We start from the raw sequence: 19,443 nt of genomic DNA, 5'->3' as shown, positions 1-19,443 counted from the left end.
TGCTTGTAGCAAGCATGCACTGAAACATTCTGTATCTTAGCCTTGCCTAGGTACAAGCTAAAAAGTATGTTTTGTAGTAAATTTATGCTGTCATTTTTTTTAGCCTTGGAGTTGGAATTAATACACTGCAGATGAAGTGAATTTTGTTGCCTATTATGCATATTTTAATGGATTCTACATAAGTCTTATGAACTATAATAGATTTATGCTGTCATTTTTTCACCTTGGAGTTTGAGTAAATACATTGCAGACAAATTGAGGGTTGTTGCCTGTTATGCGTATATTAATGGTTTTTACTGAAGGCTTTTTAAATATAATTGAAAATGGTGTCTCTAATTGTGTTTGAGATGCCCAGTGCCTTAAAATTTAATCATGCATTTTACTATTGCAGTGCCATTTTTGAATGATATCTGCACACTTCAGTTTGTAGAGATTTTGTCTTTTAACAGATATTTGTGACGTAAGCATGGATGGTTATTCGTCGTGTACTCAAAATGAAATAAAGCAATATTTTTGTGTAAGTAATAAAATTTTGCTGTTTGAAATTCTTAGACATTTGCATTTTATATTCAACATTTTGGTAATTAGTATTATAAAGTGAATATTACAGAATAATTCATTTAACAACCCTTATATGAAATAAATTACTTAAATTTTCTTTTAATCAAAACTAAATTAAACAAACTAGACAACTGTTAGTTGCTAAATAAATATCTAAAGCAGTATTACTGTGAGCTTAATTGAAAAAAAAAGTAAATTGTATACAAAGCAAAATTATAATCTAACTATATACTAAAATCATTTCTTCCTCACTAACATACTTGTCACAAATGCTTTTGGAAGTAAAAACTAGTGGTGACCTACATTTTTGTTACTCTTGCTATGCCTCTGTTATGAGAAACGAATCCCATTACCACTGTGGAATGATCTTCTAAAACAACCTGAATGTCAGTTTTTCACAATGGTCTTTGCCTATGGCTTAGTTGCTGGCTGTTCTTTGTTTGAGTTGTTAGATTCTTTTTCTGAGAAGTTTGAATGCTAACTTATTCTTGCAAATGCTCTTTGGCGTTATCAGTTTCATTGGGCTTTCTTTCAGAGTTGGTATATTAGACATGATAACCCTTGTTTAAATACAAGTTTTTAACAAATTGTTTCATTCTTTATGTATTTGTTTCATAATTGTGGCTTATGAGCTTCTTCCAATACAATACTTTACATCATCGTACATAATAGCTTTTCTTAACTTGTTGCCCTCTATATGTTCAATTTTCTCTTGCCACTAGTCTTTATGCTCCCACCTACCCATGTGATTACAAGTGGTATAACTGCATTGTAGCTTGCAAATGAGCATGTGACAACCCTTCACCAATAGGAGCACAACACACCATCCTAGCCCACCTGACTCCATCTGTACTATAGAAAACAATCATCATTTCTCAATTTGGCATTCAAGTGTACAGTCGTGGTAAAAGTTTTACCCAGCTTCCTGTTATGTATTGACAACTTTCATTTGTTGTCATACATTTTTTATTGTAACAGCATTTGTTTTTTTGGAAAGGTTTTCCTTTCTTTTCCACATGATGAATTTTCAATTTAATGCTAATACAATGGCTTGTGATACAGATCTGGCCATACTCAGACTCAATACTACCATGGCTTTAGGCTCCACACTTTAACAGAGGAGGTCTTGGCCTGGGTGTGTAACAAGTTAGTCTTCTTTGCAGCCTACAATATCTACTGAGCCTCAGTCAGATCTTCCATTTCCTGAGAAATCTGTTCCAGAAGATGTAGACTTGGACAACGTTTTCCACTTCCAGCTTTTGCTGTTCCTTTCTGGTCTACCCCTCTGGATCTCCCTCATTCTTCTACTGTCTTTCTGGACATGACCTCTCATGTTTGTAACCTTTTGTCTCTTTATCCTGTTTCATATGATTCCTCCCCCTCTCTTCTTCATTCTGGCTCAAAGTCCAATTTTTGGTTTTCACCCTTTTCTTGATATTTGGGTCCATTCTGAACAGTTTCTCACCTAACTACATTTGTATGCCAGCATGCCTTGACCCCTGTGTTTGGTTGACTAACATGCTTTGTCATATCATAGGTCAGATTTTCTGTTTCTGGATTCTTAGTCCTTGGAATTACCAATTCAGGTATGGGGCTCTGACCTTGTTATTACCTTATGTTTTTCCCTGGCACAGTTTTCTCATCTTTGTCTTACACTCACTACTATCATTCATTCACCTCCTTTCTTTGGCATGTATATCTTCCTTGGATTTGACCCTCCATATGTGGATCCTTTGTTGTTGGGATCTCCTTAGCAGGGACATCCTTTTATCACATGTTCATCTGTCTGCTTCCTATCTGTGAGATCTTTGACTAGTTCCTTGCACCAGTGTGTTTTTTGGAGATATCCCTGATACTTTAGAGTCTTGGGTTGAGGCTGTGTGTCAACATTCCTCTCTTTCCTTTCTTGTTTTTCATCTTTCCCAATCATCTCCTACTCCTGTTCCCTTCTATCAGTACCACCTTCCCATGGTTTGTCTGCAAATCACCAGATTTACCAGATTGTTGGTGACTATCCCTTGGGTTCTGGTGCAGTGGGAGCATGGCTGGCTAGGTTTGCTCATCTGTGACGCCATTTTGTCACAGATTCTGGGTTCTTCAGGTTCTAACAGAAGGACTACTTATTTGTTTTTTCATGCTTCCTCCTTTATCTCCACTTCCCATTTCTTTCTCCCCTCCTCGGGATTCACATTTTTGCCAGAGTCAGGATTTCTTGAGGAAGAACACTATAGAACAGGTATTTCACACTTCTCTGGATTTTTTTTCCCCATGTGTTCATTGTGCCAAAGAAGACCAGGAATTGGCATCCTGTAAATAGATCTCTCAAACCTCAGCTGTTTCTTTGACATCCCTTGGGTCACCATGGAGTCTTTCCTTGCCCTCAGGTCTTTGTATGACCAAAGTCAACATCTCTGATGCTTACCTTCATATCCGTATCTCTCTTGCATCCAGATGTTACCTTCAGTTTGTTCATGAGAATCGGGTGTTTTACTCTGCACTCTATCATTTGTTCTGGTGTTAGCTCCTTAATTTTTCTATTTTTGAGTCAGAGACTTTGCCCACCATGTTCATGACCAGGGTCTGCAGTTTCACCGCTATATGGATGACTGGCTTTTTTTCACACCTCCCCAATAAGCCTCTCACAATCATACCCATTTCCTCCTACAGGAGGCAGCTTGTTTGGGATGGCTTGTCAAACTGGAGAAGTCCCATCTCACTCCCCACCTGATATGTTATTAATCTGGGGGTGTTTTTCAACACTTATATCTACAGGACCCAGCCTTCTTCTCCACATATGAGGGATATGGAGCTCTTGGTGTTCAAAGCCAAGACTTCTCTTTTTGTGTGTGAAGTTCTCTCTATTTTAGGGACCTTGGGTTCCATGAAATCCATCATCCTTTGGAGTCACCACTCATCTGTGGGTACTGCACGCTCAATGGAATCTTATTAAGGAAAATGATTTTTTTCTTTTCAGTGTTATTTGTTGTTATATCTTTTGAACTTATTATATCTTACACTTAATCAGGCTCTCTAGATCTTGCTCTAGCTACTTTAATGAATTGGCTTGTGCAGTTGATCCATTTTTGTTTACCGGATGCTTCTGTACATCTTAAACATGAGCTTTGGGTTATATCTGGCCAATTTCACCATTTAGTGATGCCTTTGGCACTTTGATCGTAGTATATTTTAGAGGTTATTCTGTAGATTAGCTTGTATACAAATCTGTATGTGTTCTTAAACTGTTACTTATATTACATTGCTTCATCTCTGGGATTCTATTTGCCTCTGATTGTGATTCTTCAACCAAAATGGTATCTCTAATTGGTGAATTCTTTTTATTATATGCCTTGTTACCACTTGGGTCTGAATTTTCATTGTGCACAACAGCTTAACTATCAACATACCACGAACACTCTTTGTTTTTACCATTTAAAAAGTGTTTTATTTCTCATTATAGATCAGACTTGGTTTTGAAGGGATTTGTACAGTTGAAACTCATGCATTTTACATAAACTTCTGCATTGGTTTAGACCACTTCCACTCTTAATGTAGATACTTTGTGAGAAGGTAATGCCCTTTGAAAGTGGACAGAGGATGCCTTGGCTGGTAATTCTTCCAACTCTATGCATGTCCTTGTATGGCATTAGAGACATCGAAGATGAGATGGCTTTTCTCCATAGGATATCTCGTAGCTTCAACCTGGATGGGAAACATGTTACAACTTTATATTTTTACTCTTTTAACCTATTAGGTGTTCTCACTGTATTTTCATACAGTTGTCAAACCTATATTTGAGTCAGCCTAAGGCTTTTCAATTCTGTGACAGTTTCACTGGTAAATACATTCTGCCTGATTCCTCCTTTTTATATGTACTAGGGATGCATGGGCACCTGGCCAGATATTCAGCCCTGGCCGGTTATTGGGCTACCCGATAATGTCGAAGTTAAAAACAGCCGATTCCGGGTAATTGAAAATAGTATCTAAGCCCTAATCTAAATTACAGTCATGGCTTGAGAAGTGGATTTCTGGGGAATGTGGGGGTTTTGAGAACAATAGGGGTTTCATGGCTTGAGAAGTGGATTTCTGGGGAATGTGGGGGTTTTGAGAACAATAGGGGTTAGGGTTTGAAAAGTTGAGGTTAGGCATTAATCGGAATAATGATTCTAAAACGTGTCAACATCACTTTTTCTGCATTTTCTTTCACTGGCCTCACTTTTGGAAGTCAAATGAAGCTTGATTTCCCACAATGGCCAGGATAGCAAGGCATTATCTCTCCACACTTCTGGCCAGCGTAGACAGCGAACCGGCTTTTAGCAACATTGGCAACATTATCACACACGAAAGGTCAAGGCTTTTACCTGAAATATATACATCTCTAATATATACATTTAAGGGTTAAAGAGGGCAAGAAGAATGAATTATCTATATATCCTCATTTGGTCCAGTCTCTTATGAGGTTTTTCCACTCCACTCATTCTTTCCTGAATCTAGTCCTCTTAACCTCTTGATTGATCATGATTGCTATTTTTTGTGGGCTTAATTGTTACCTTCCTACATAAAATCCACAAATTAGTAACCCAGTAGTTCCCGTGATTCTCTTCAGTCCTCCTTTCACCTCAGTTTGACTATTCTTTTTTATTGCAGAAGTAAATTTGCTCATTTTAAATTTTACATTTTTGGGTAGAAAAATGAATTTCAATCATACCTCTGAAATACATTTCCACTCACCTTCCCACATCTATGAGATGTGTAGTTTCCTTCTTGACTACTACTTCTACAAAATCTGAATAAATCATGTAAAGGTAGGAGAGTGGAGAATTATGGGTATTTTGATGCATGCTGTGCATTGTGTTAAGGATATTCATTCAGAATTTTAGCCACATATCTATTGATAGCATGAGAGCAATTCAACAAGGAAATGCTTTTCATATTTTAGAAGAAAGTACCTTTTTGAAATTCATTTTAACCTTAAAAATGTAAAAGTATAGGAATGCTATAAGTGGGATTGTTGATTTACCCCAGTCAAGAAAACCCAGTTGAAAAAACCCATAAAAATATAGTTTTTTAAGCAAGAGTTACACATTTGAAAGTGTCTGTCTTTAGTTATCGTTAGGATTTGATCACAATAATGATTTTGGAACCTTTACCTAGTACATGAAAAACAACAGTATGTAAAAACTTATGGAATAATGTAATAAGCAGGAAGAGACTAAAATTATCTTATTTTTTAGACAGCTTTACTGATTATTCTGGATGGAGATAAATATGTTAGACGCTTCCATATTTGTTTATTATTTATGTAAGCCGTCATAAATGAAGTTCAACATCACACAATTAAAAAAAACTAGCTTGGATTAGAAGAAATTAACTTTGTACAACTCTAGTTCTGAATGGACCATATTTTAAAATGAATTAGTTACTTTAAGGGTCATAATGTGATTAATTAGATGTTTATGTATGTATGTATGTATGTATGTCCAATTGTATCTCTTATTATTCTTGACTTGGCATGATGGAATCTTTGAAATTTAACAGACATTTTGGTTTGGATGACTACATTGTATAACTTTGCACATATTAAGTGTGACCAACTTACTTGAAATTGTAATGATATGTATTCTGGAATATATTATGTTCAGTGTTAAATTTATCAATTCAGTGTAAACTGCTTTTACGAAAGGAAGATAAAATCTTTTTCCTATCAGTGGATTAAAGTATATTTTGAACAATGTATTTTATTGCCAGTAGTTTCTCCAGCTGAAATTTGTGACCATGTGTGGTAAACTGTTATATTACTTGTTTTGTACTGTTTTCAGAATCATATGTACTTGATACATAAAGAAATTTTACAACTAATGTTATTTTTATTTTAACTTGTAGAAAATTGACAACGTAGTATTATGCAGGTTAAATAACGTTGTTATAGTTAATCGGAAAAAGTAGATTTTCATGCTTTTGAAAATTCATTTTCCTTCTTAGTGATCTGTAAGATTATTGTCTTTTACATCAGGACATTCATATATTGTAGTACTTGCAACAGAACCAATTCATGCAAATCACAAACATTCTTCTACATTTGTAATTGTACACCTTTTTTTTTTCTTTCTTTGTAATTGACTTTTCAACAAACAAGGTAGCTTAAAAAATACAGACACAGTGAGCTAATACACATAACTGTATTTCCATAACATGAATGAGAAAAATATTTACTTTAAAAAATTTCTATTCAAGATTTTTGCGCATGGATGGTACTAGACGTTGGGAATGGGCCAGCTGGTGTGGGTACCTGAAACCTTTCTGTCCAGACAAACTTGTGCCTTTGTGATTTTTGCATTATGTCCTTAACTGGTCAAGCCTTAGTGTGTCATCCCCATTCTTTAGAGACTCGTAAGGCTACAGAAAGTAATTTTATTCAGGATGATTCTTTATGTGACAAAAGAAATGTGGACCCTGATAATATGGGACATGAGCTGCCTTTCAAAAAATTTATCTCGAATTACTGGATCTTCCTGTGAAGCCCTACGACATGCAGTAGCAGCCTTAAACCGATTGGATGATTTTGTTTGTGAAAAAATTGGTTCGGGATTCTTCTCGGAAGTTTTCAAGGTAAGAAAAAGAGTATCTTTCAAGGTTTTAAAATGTAAAAATGGAAAGCAATTATTTTTTCAGTATTTCTGATTAGGCTTTATGGATAAAGCTGAAACCAGCATAATTTAATTATGATTTATTTGGAGCATTTCACACCTGAAAAACCTACTTAAACCTACTATGGTATGTAAAGTATATTTTGTTTCTTGTTATATTTAGTAATGTGAACTTTCAAATTCTAATAAAATTTTCGTTTTGTTTTACACATGCAAGTCTTTACAACCATATATGTAATTTAACAGTAGAATGTTAGTCTTTGAATATGGCTAGACTATTTTGACCGGTACTTGCCTCTCTACAAGACAGAGCTATTACCTAGGGTGTCTTCCCAGAAGAATTTTGCAGAACTCCCACCCCTAGATATTTTAAAATGGAATGCACCAGTTTATGATGTAATCATTAGACTATAGCTCTCCAGCAGTAGGAGGGTGACATATCCGCCAAGTGCAGTAAACCCCATGCGCGCTAACATTACAATAAAGGCTCATTCTTTTCATCGATGCTGCTTTATTGAGACTTGTCTTTTCATAAGAATTAACAGCATTTTCCCATTTATGTTTTAAGCTTTCATTATTATTATTCATAGTGTAGTCTTTCTTTCCTTTTATTTTTTTGATTATGAGAATGAAAGATGCCAAATTTTGAACATTTTTGTTAGAATTTTGATTCACATTATCTTACGTTTGATTTTTCCTTTTAATAAAATATGTATCTTGGAATACATGTTCCAGTGTCTGTGATAAACTTTCTTTGACAGTATTGATTCCTACTGTTTTAACCCAGCATATGTGTTTTTAAGTACTCTTCAATTTCTTTATTACACCAATGATGTAGGCATGTACCACAGACAAACCATACCAACTTGGTTGGCTTTGTTGATAATCTGGAACCTGACTTATGTTTCAATGTTCCTGATGTTTCCTAAGGTTTTTACATTCTTCAGCAGGAGTCATCCAATAATATAAAGGTGACCGAAGGCATTATGATGATTAGTGATGTTACTGCCATTGTGCACCAGGTGGTCAGTTACATTCTAATCTCAGATCTTGGATTCCTGACCTCCTCCTTCTGTTACTTCAGCTAAGCCTGCCACATCATTAAGTGAGCTTGATCAATTCTGTTTCCATGCCCACATTTGCTTCTGATTCTCTCCTACCAATAAGGATCAGGTAATGTCATCTTTGACCTTCACTTCTTGGATTACACACGTATGTGCCATGTTTTCTCTTTCTTCAGTTGGTTTTTGCAGAATCTTAAGTTGTCTTGATGCATGAGCCTCTATCACCTGAGCCTCTTTTTTTTTCACCTTGGGATCTCATTTTCCTACTTCTCTTTTTCTCCCACTCTCCATTTACTTGTTTTTGTCTCCTTCTTGCTCAATTTGTTTGTTCACACTTCATCTTTTAGAAGCTTTACATTACAATTATCTCAGTTTTACTGGGGGAACTTGTACATACCTGTTTTCCACCTTGTCCTCAAAATGTATCTAAGTTAACTTAGTTTCTTTGTTCCTGGGATATACTTTGTTAGAATGCCCTTATTTTTGGACACTTGCTTCCCTCAGTCTTCTCTTAGAGACATTTGTGTTGCACCCTTTCCTCATGATGAGGTTTTGTGGACGTTTATTCTACCTTGGAATGTTGAGGTGATGCAGGTTGTCAGCAGTCATCTCTTCTCACTTTTGTTTCTTGCCTTTTTGGACCAGAGTATCCCACCAGGTTTTTCATGCCCTACTGCCTTATTGGATTGCCCTTTCTCATGTTCCTAATCCTCTTGTTACTATTTAACTCCCCCCCCCCCTCTGAGAGCTGGCTGTTGTGGGTCTTGGCTGCAGACTTAGGGGTTTTCCCTGTCCTTTCACTTTCCACTTCACCTAATTAGAATACCATGGAACAATGCCTTTACTCCAATGGAATTTTAGTCCTTTCTTTTTGTTATTCCTATGAATATTGGAAGTTGGTTACCTGTTATAGATCTGTCACACTTGAACCAACTTGATTGTTCCTTGGTTCAGGATAAACGGTTTTTGCTCTCTGAGGTGGGTTCTTTTCCAAGATGTGAATGACCAGAATCAATGTCTCAGATGTTTTCTCCACATTCCAATTTGTTTACTCACCTTTTGCTTTCTTCAGTTCATCCACAATGGTTGAATGTTGTATTCATAATCCTTCCTTTTGGTTGGCTATGGGCCTGTATGTTTTCAGTCAGGTCCTATGGGCTTCTAATCAGAGGTTGTATTCTTTAGACCTATTGTTTTACCACTCTGTGGGCATTTGGCTTCTACTTGCCCCATCCAATTTGGCATCCACTGATGTAACCTTAAATGTGCTCTGGGAAAGATAAAACTATAGTATTTTGTAAATAGTAGTTGTACTCTCCCATTCTTATAGAGAGCTTCTTCAGAACTTAATTTACACTACTTGGATTGTCTTCATGTTGGATGTAATGCACTCTTGTTTATTTTGTTCAATAAAGATTATTTCTCATTTTGTTTTTACATTGTGTTTGGTCTTTTTCAACTCAGTCATATTCAAAGAGTCACACTATTAAGAGCCATGTGTTATTTGACAGTTTCATAGTAATTTTAAAATGGTAGAATAACATTTACTCCTAAACTTACTTCTGTCATACTGAATCTTTTAGTAAAAATACTTGTATATTCTTTAGCATCTCTGATATTTTAACAATATTTCTTCTACCTCTTTTTCTAATTCGATGATTGTTTTTTATGTCATGGACTGTAACCCTTCCAACAGTCTTCATAGTGTTTTAGGGTTGTGTTATCCAGGACAATAGCTGGCCATATTACTTATAGAAGATATATATTTTATATTAGAAGCCATCTTGTGTGTGAACATGTGGACCTCTCAGCATACTCACATTTTTTTATTTACATTATATCAATAAATTAATAAGCACCTTGGTATTCTTTCTGTCTTCTATAGCAGTTTTCCAGATGTCTAGAGGATTTGACTAGGAGGTAACATCTGATTCATTTGTTCTTATTTTCTTTCTTAACCCAGATTGTTTTCATACTTTTACTCTGAGTTTTATTCATTCTTTTTTTTACTCAGTTTTATTTTTCAACTTCTTTCCACTTATCTTAAAATGCTTTTCATTTTTAGGAAATATCCTTTGGCTCTTACATGTATATTGTTGTTTGATTTGTATGGATTGCATCTTTTTTTGAAATTCTTTATCAGTTTTAATGATTTTATTCACAGTCTCATAAGTTTCATTTTCTGTGTCTTTGTTGGGTTTTGTTATGGTAGCTACCTTCCATTTCAATGAAAATGTGAAAGCTTTCTTACCAGAAAACTCCCAGTCAGCCAACCTTGTACTTTTATTGATGTTGATCCTGTCATCTTTGTGTTATCTCAACAATAAAGATTCTTTTTTGCTGTGCTCTTTGAGTTTTTTATTTTCTATCTGGTCTTCCTTTTTAGTCAGTTGGGTTATTATGCCTAGATGTAAGTTATTTTATAAGTATTTTTTGCTTTCTACACTCTCTCATAACATTTCATAAGTATTCTTTGCAAGTTTATCTTTTCTGAGATTCTCTAGGATGCCTGTCATATTGTTGAGACAAAGCACTACAGTTGCAATTCAGTGGCCATTATAAATGAAGAATATGAAAATGCTCATATAGTTAAATGTTTTTAATTTTATTTTGAGAAATTAATTCAGAAAACAAAGTATGCAGTTGGGCTTTGAGATTCGTGTTTATAAAAGATGGCACAACAGTAAACAGTTTTCTTATGGAACTCTTGGTTTTATTCATGATAAGCAAAACTACCATGTTACTTTAGCCTTAATTTAGAAAGAAAAAAAAGACTAGATAACATTTTAATGTTATAATAAGATTCTTATGAAGTTATTATTCTTTCTACTTTGAGTTGGTAAAAATATCAAGAGAAGATAAATAGTGAATAGAAAAATGTTATGTAACAAATGTATTTGATTATTATACTATGTTACTCTTCTCTATGACATTGTATAACAGTTTCAGAAATATTTATATAAAAATAATTACATGTTTGACTATTTCATTCTCAAGTGTGAAAACGTTTTTTTTTTTTACTTTCTGTAACAAGAACTGATGGCCACACAAGCTAATTAATTCTACTGTACATGTGGAGAAAAATTCCAATAATAAGACCCTACTACTTTAGGGAAGAAAAATCTGTTGGGTTAATGAATATTAAATAACATATGTAGGAGATTGTGTTAAAATACTGATTTCACAATAAATAAAATTATTCAAAAATACAAAACTCTAATTCTTAAAGGGATACTTTGGTATTTCACGAGCTTACTTTTTTCTGGTATTTTGAATTACTGAACATGTGTGAGACATCATATTTTTGAATCACATTGTACTTTATTTATATAAGTCTAAGTATCACGAGCTTACTTTTTTCTGGTATTTTGAATTACTGAACATGTGTGAGACATCATATTTTTGAATCACATTGTGCTTTATTTATACAAGTCTAAGATAGCACATTTTAAATCATTTACTTTTGGTTTGATGTAATATTTGACTAGTTTTTTAAAAATAAAAAAATGCTGGGGAAGTTTATGTAGTTCAAGGCTATTTATGTTAATATGGAACAGGAAAATGATAACTTGTTATTTGAATAGTTATAATCCTGTATTTATATTGAGCATTTCTTATAATCAAGAAGTGTGTGTGTATCATTAGAGTCTAGTGATATGAAAGATTTTTATTCACTCATTCCTTTAAGATAGAGCTATCAAAACCCATCATTCTTTTTCGTATTTGCAAAATGTCATTATTCCAGTGGTAGAGTTGAGTATCTTTACAACTACAAATGCAGAATAATGAATGTAAAGAGACTGAACATTTCATTAACAATATTTTTATAAACATTATTGTGTATCAAAAATATAGATACTATAAATGTATACAATGTACATTAATAATAAAGAATGTTATGTTTATACAGAAGATTTGTAGTCTGTAAAATGCCAGTAGTATGTGTATGTGCACTACCATGAAGTATACAGTGTAATTTTAGTTATCAATCATCAACCTTAAAAATTACTGATGACCAAATCTGTATGGATCCCATTGGCTTTCTAAATGCTCATTTTAAACTATTAATGCATCAAATTGCGTGTGTGCCCTTGTTACATAGTCCCTAATAACATGAGTTGCACAAAAACATTTAAACAAAAATGTCATTAATATTGCACTTGGTAATCTCACAATTTCTGTTATGTTTCCTATTTATATTCCATAGAAAGTCCGTGATTTTACCCAATTTTCTTTGTTCAGTTTTTTATGCCGAGTGTTCAGCAAACCCATAAGATTTCTCATAATGCAATATGTGGATCCAACTGATAGTAAATAGTATAAAGACAAGTTAATAATTTGAAGGTTAAAATGTCATTGTGCTTGTAGTTTGCTTGTTTTGTTTTTCTGCATAGACATGTCCGTAGTAATTTTATACATATATACAATATTTTTACTAAACTTTCATTTATACTTTTAGTAGAAAGAAAAATACTACATATCATTTATAATCCTATTTGTATTTTAATGATAGTAGTTGAAAATTGCAATTATCCCATAGGTATTTGCTACTATTGATTAAGAAAAAAAAGACTATTATTGATCATACGAGGTTATTGATCAAGCTGGTCAACCAGAAGCTAAGTTTTTAGTTTAAAAGAAAGTGTCATAAGAAATTATTTTGCTATAATGTGTTTTCTAAGGAACAGATAAATATGGCCTGAAAAACATAATATATATTGATCATCACTGAGGCTTCCTTGTACACCCAAATGTAACATTGTTTCAGCTTAATTTGGATAACTTTTTTTTTCGTTGATACTTTGTAATACAAGTACATAACGTGTTTTATGCATGTAGGTTCTGCTCATATACCATGTTATTTTACTGTTCACTGAATATATCTATAATTTATTTCATATAAGTGTTTCTCCAGTTTGATCACAAATAACGTGTATGTACCTCAACCACACTTTTTTTTTGTCTATCACAAACATCTGAAGCACCAGAGCTTACATGTAAAAGGATACTGAGGGTTCCTCCCATTTTAGCTGCATTAAGCCAGATCACAAGTAAATCGGACACTGACATCTTTTGCTTTTTAGTTCTCCAAGCATTCACTGTGGATTTTTGTGCATCCCAATTATAAATGCATTGAAAAACACATCTAACATATAAAGTAGTAGTAAGTAATCATGTATTAAAAGTAAAATTGAATAGTATACATCTATCACAGAACTTCTTTACAATGCATTTCAAAGAGAGGTCTACATAAAAAAAATGTTTCAACTTGCTGTTAATAGTCTCTAAGTATTAAAACCAGCAGTGTTATTATAAAACACATGCAATAATGACAAAGCACTTTGTATTCAGACTTCAGTGGTTGTGAAAGCTACATGTAGCTTTTATCTGCATAAATAAATAAAATGTATGATTAAATATAATACAAGTGCCAGGAGTTAATGATCCCTAGAACATAATGTTATGCTATAAAAGTCATAAATACTTTAACTCTGCATGAAATCCATGTGGGCAATGCAGGTAGTATAAGGATTAAGCTTTAAACAGTGCATCAGTTACAGATGCACTGCCAGTCAGGATATAAGCTTCAGTGGTCCTCAGAGAGAGAGAGAGGTTAGGGTACAAGTCAGATTTTCTGCTTCATGCATCACTAACTGACCAGAACTGATAAGACTCACCTTTGTCAGTTGACTTGTTATAAATTAACTGTTTAGACTATGACATTCATTTTTGTAGTGTTTTACTGTTTTGGAAAAAAAAAGTTTGAAATAATGGGCATTTTGACAGATATGATATTGAAGATATATACTGCAATTCAATTTTAATAATTAGAAGTATTTTAAAAATTATGAATTTGTGATGTGAATATCGATTTATTGTAATAGAATGATGTAAAATAAGAGATTGAGTTTACTTAATTCCATTGAGAAAAAGAATTATTGAAGTTATATTTCTTCAAAGCAAGAGCTACTGGACGTGAAAATTGTTACATTTTTGTAACTATTTCCAAGACTATATACATACTTAAAATGAATCAAAATGTTTTAGTAGATAATTTTATTAGCCAACAGGTTTTAATTTGTTTATTAAGTTACTTGAAACAATAGCAATAAAACATGAATTAATATCAAGGATTACAGTAGTTTTGAGTTAATTAATGATATATTTACAGTTGATCCAAACCTACTACTTAAATATTAGTGTGTTCCCTTTGGATCCAATGCAAAGTTTAATGACATGTAGTAAACAACTTAAATTACAATATCCATGAACTTTTATCATGTATATTGTTTAGAGCATTAATACATAGCATTGTTTGTTTTAATAAGACATTTTGGTTATAACATTGATTTGTAAATGATGGGTATTCTCAAAAAATGATTTGAGCACCATATTGATTTTTTGAATAAATGTAATTTAAAAGGAAACTGAAGTACTTTGTTATGTGAAAATGAGAACAAACTTCTAGATGGTATAAAAAAATAAATATCTGAATGGATAGCATGTTCTTATGGTTTTGTTTTTATGTAAAATTGCAAGATTTCTTTAATGATGAAAGCACTGAACAGTATTTTAACCTCCTCCCCCTAGGAAAAATATTTATATTGGTATGTCAATTATATTAAGGTACGAGCATGTAATATCTGAGAAACTGAATATATATCTTAGATTTTATTTGCTTGATACAATGTTATCAAAATTGTCAAGGATTTATTGAAATTACGTTGGCCTTGCTTTGATGAAGGTTATTGAGCATGATTGTTTTGTGATATGCACACATATCACGTTTTCTATTTGCTTTACTGATGTAGAGATTTCTAAATTTTTCAGTTATTTATTTTCCATGCTGTAATGGTGGTGAAACATGGTCCAGAAAGTTGTTGAGATTACCTTGTTCTACTTCATTTGTTCTCTATAATATGTAACATCTATTCTGCCTGATAGGATATTACAGTAACATATAGCATTCAGGTTGAAAGATTAAAAACTAGAATGTACTTTGCTGGCCAAATATAAAGTTGTTTGAATGTTACAGCTGATCAGTACTCAGAGAGAACAAATGTCATGAGGTGACACTGTCAACTGTACAAAGAAAGTGAGTTTTCCTGTTGAATTCTGGTGCACTTTCTAGTTTAATTATACTTGTTTTTATCATGATTAATTCAGTAAAGATTTGTCTTGAAGGGTGGAAAGTTGATAAGCTATTTGCTGATTTAAAAGTGGTGATCGTCTAGTTGTCTATGCAGGTCAGCATGCTTGTTGTTTTTTTGTGTCTAAATAAAAATTGTTTTCATTATCCATAAAACTGTTTAATTTTCATTCAACTTAAAACTCAGTCAGGTTATCTACTAAATAACAATCCTTTTACTTATTGATCAAATCTGCTGTCATGGGTGAGTTTGCTTATCTGATACTTGTATGGAAATCGATTTTATCTGTAAATACGATAGTTCAAACATTTTTCACTAATGATAAGATGCAGAGCTGAATTTACAAAACAAAGTCAAAGCAATCTAGATGCATTAATATGTATTACGTTATAATAAATAGTATATAAAGTAGTAATTGATATAAAAGAAATGTAAACATAAACAAATGTTCAACATATTAAATTGCTGTAGCTAAAAGTATGATTATAATAGTATGTGTGTATTTGTTTCTGTGTGTGTGTCTGTACACAGAGAGAGAAAAAGAAAGAAATATAGGACAAATCAACTTTACAGTGAAGTTGCAATCATAGTCTTTTTTGATCATCATATTACACTTTAATAGTGACCTATTTATGGTTTAAAAGGAGCTTTTATTATTCTTGAGGGAAAGGCTTAATGGCAGAGGTGTGCAACATACAAAGGGTACTGTTGAAATGCTCTTTTATATTACTTTTACTGGAAATTATTATCCATCTTATTGTGTTATCATGTCACAAAACTACTGAAACTTTCACTGTCTTTTCTCATATATCACATGGGCAACAAATGTGATATAATTTGTCCACAAGATTTTTCAGGTTATCTGATGTTTAAGAAACATTTAGGTATCAGATTCTTTATCATTTTAGCCTATTCCTATTTACACCTTCACTCACTTTCAGTACGTGAGCTATATGTGGCCTATAAAATCAATCATGGGAAGCTATCTTCACTAGTGGATTCAGGAGGGGTGTGGCCAACCACACCATTTTTTATAATTTTGTGCCCTTATGCTCTAAATTGCTCCCCTTTTAACAATAAATAATTTCAATGAAAGATTTTATTTCCTGCCTCTCCTACGGACACTAATTTATCTTATTATATTCAAGTTTGTATCATCTGGCTGCATTGATAAAAATCCTGAAATTATACGACACCCATCCAGGTGACCGCACTCCCCTTTCCAAAACCCTAGATCCACTACTAAATATCTTAGTATTGTATGAAAAACTGAAGTAGTCAAAATATGTGGAGATATAATTTCTAGATGGTAATCAGTTATGTGATAGGGATTTAGGTTAATATAACAATAGGTGTTTGTAGGTATTCAGATCTCTTTTTGCCCTGCTTATGGTTTATAGAGTATTATGAAATGCTTATCAAAAAAACAACTAAAAGCATTGACTTTTATTATTATTATTATGTGGATACACGAGATATTGTCTCATAAGGGTATGTGGGTGATGCATGTGTGAAGCCTCCTCAGGAAAGCCTTGGATGTTTTAGTACTTGATTTCCTCTCTTCTCGGTTACCACATGGCCTATCTTGGACTTATGGTCCTTGAGGGAGGTGGAGATATGTAAACCCTATGCCTGGGATGGGATTAATAAATCCAATGCCCAAGAATTAGTTTGGGGGGGGGGGGGGAACAGGAGTACCCCGAGAAAACCCACTTTCATGGGCTAGGTGCCAAATTAATTTGCCTGATCCATGCCTGGGATATCCTGAAATGAAAAAAAGTTAAGGACTAGAGAACATACATAGGTAAAAAGCAACAATGTAGGGAATTAACTAAAAATATTGAGAGATGATATCAGGCTGGGAGTAGCTTGGATGTATTCGTCGTCAGTTGTCATTGTTGCTGGGTGAAGGTCATGCAAAAAATGTGGATAATTCATGCAGAAAAATGTCGTGGGGCTCGTCCACATAGCTGTATCTACGGGAAGAAGGGATCTGGAATAATCTCCTAAAATTGGTAATTATTTGATCGAACTAGACTACCTCATCTTCTTTGTGTAGAGAGTCAATGGGTATGTCAGCTTGAGTTTCTTTGTGTTTCTTGGTATTCGTGTCTGCATTTGCTGGTCAGATGTCATCAGATTTCGTGTCAATGTGTGCGAGTCCTATGTTGGGATGTGATGCATCTCACATTCTCTGTCTGTTTTTCCTGTGTTTTCTTCTTTGTGGTAGTTGTGGTTTCACCGAATACTCGGACCAAACTTTACTACCTGTGCATCCCTACTTTAGATATTTGATGTGAAGTTTTTATATAGGAAGTACTAACTTTAATAATTAGTATCATATATACCAGGTACACCATGCATCAGAGTAAATCAATATTTTACATTTTGATTGTTATCAATTTTACTATCAAATATATTAATAATGTATTTGGATCTAAAATTAACCAGTTTATTGATTTCCTACCTGCCTAAAAATCCTTCTTTTTTACCGCATTGTCCCAATTATAGGGCAATCTCGAATATAAGGTGACCCCCATTTTCACCAACCATAGAAAAGAAGAAAAATTGAGTGTCACAAAGCCTTTTTTAAGTCTGCAAAATCAGTACTATAACTGAACAGCCTGCAAGTTAGTTAGTTGCAAGAATTACCAATGACTTTGAGCGAATAGGAGGCACACATACTATCTGGATATTCAGGAACGTGACAGGATAGAATAGGGGAAGGTGCCTGTGGTTGGCCACAATTATAAAGTGACTATGAATTTTATGGCCTAATTATTGATCAAAAAACATTGCCTTATAAGCAGGCCAATACAGTATTTATAATTCTTTGTATACCCAAAAGTGTATTGATATCTAGGCCACTCTAAACAACAAGCAGAAAAAAGAAAAGAAAAAAGTAATTGCAAAATAAGTATTGTGGTTGAGCAGAAAACGTCTTTAAGAAGGTCAAACTATGTGCAAAGACATATTTGAAGTGATTTAATATGGAAAGATAAGAAATCTTGCATGTTGCATATAATCATCATACAAGGTGAGTTAATGCATTTGCAATGAGTGATGATGTGACATTGTAACTAAAATACAAGTAACAGTGAGAGAATTACACAAGGGCATTCTGGGGTTGGTGTATGACCCCTCCCCTCTACTCTTTCTTAATTTCCCACTTATCTAAATAGGTGCTTAAATCATTGAAGTTCTTTTCAGTAAACAGAGTGGCATCTGGTGAATAGAATGGCAGTGCATGATAACTTGTGCATCATTTGAACATATGCACACTAGTGGACTTAAGGGAACATCTGTTGAACATTTGTAAACTGCAGGCACAAAAGGGTAGAAGAACATATTACTCATTTTTGAAATTGCAGTCATTGAAATTATCGCTTGCCTTGTGTAACTGCTGTTACTTAACAAATTATGACACATTTTCATTGGATGCATAAACTTTTACTACAGATGTAATTCATCCTGTCAAGTCACCCTGTTCCTTCCATAAATGCTGGACACTATACAATAGGATATAGTTTTAAGAGAGTTTTGTACAACAGGGAAATGGTTTCATCCAAGTTAAAAAATAAAGGAGTTTTAAACCTGTTTTGTCATGAAAATATGCAAAAATTAGTCTATGTTTAGAGTCAGACTGGTAGCAGTAACCTGTTACATATGGGAAATTTAGTCAATGTTTAAAGACAATTGTATGAATTTTTTTTTATTATCATTTTGTAGGCCCGAGAGGGCCAGGTGGTTAGGGTGCTCAACTTACAATCTGTGGGTCATGGGTTTGAATCCTGTCACACCAAACATGCTCACCCTTTCAGCCATAGGGATGTTATAATGTGATGGTCAACCCCACTATTTGTTGGTGAAAGAGTACCCCAAGAGTTGGCAATGAGTGGTAATGATTAGCTGCCTTCCTTATAGTCTAGCACAGATAGCCCTCGTGTAGCTATGCTCGAAATTCAAAACAACCAACCCACCAAAACGGAAAAATAAAAAGTATTCTCTCAAGTATCTAATGAC

At 33.7% G+C, this 19,443-nt stretch overlaps 1 protein-coding gene across 2 annotated transcripts in view; it reads left to right on the top strand.

The window, feature by feature from the left end:
* Positions 1 to 19,443, top strand: part of LOC106463725 (dual specificity testis-specific protein kinase 2-like) — an 85,516-nt gene that overhangs the window by 7,331 nt on the left and 58,742 nt on the right. Inside the window, exons 2-3 of one of the 2 annotated variants that reach the window (XM_013923789.2) lie at positions 450 to 517; positions 6,793 to 7,167. In XM_013923789.2, the coding sequence (XP_013779243.1) occupies positions 6,979 to 7,167 (189 nt within the window). In that variant the 5' untranslated portion in view covers positions 450 to 517; positions 6,793 to 6,978. The remainder of the gene's footprint in view (positions 1 to 449; positions 518 to 6,792; positions 7,168 to 19,443) is intronic. The other variant, XM_013923788.2, reaches the window with a different exon arrangement.

Source organism: Limulus polyphemus, unplaced genomic scaffold (assembly GCF_000517525.1).
Source record: "Limulus polyphemus unplaced genomic scaffold, Limulus_polyphemus-2.1.2 Scaffold1471, whole genome shotgun sequence".
NCBI classification, from domain to species: domain Eukaryota; kingdom Metazoa; phylum Arthropoda; class Merostomata; order Xiphosura; family Limulidae; genus Limulus; species Limulus polyphemus.
This window is presented reverse-complemented; position numbering and strand designations above follow the sequence as displayed.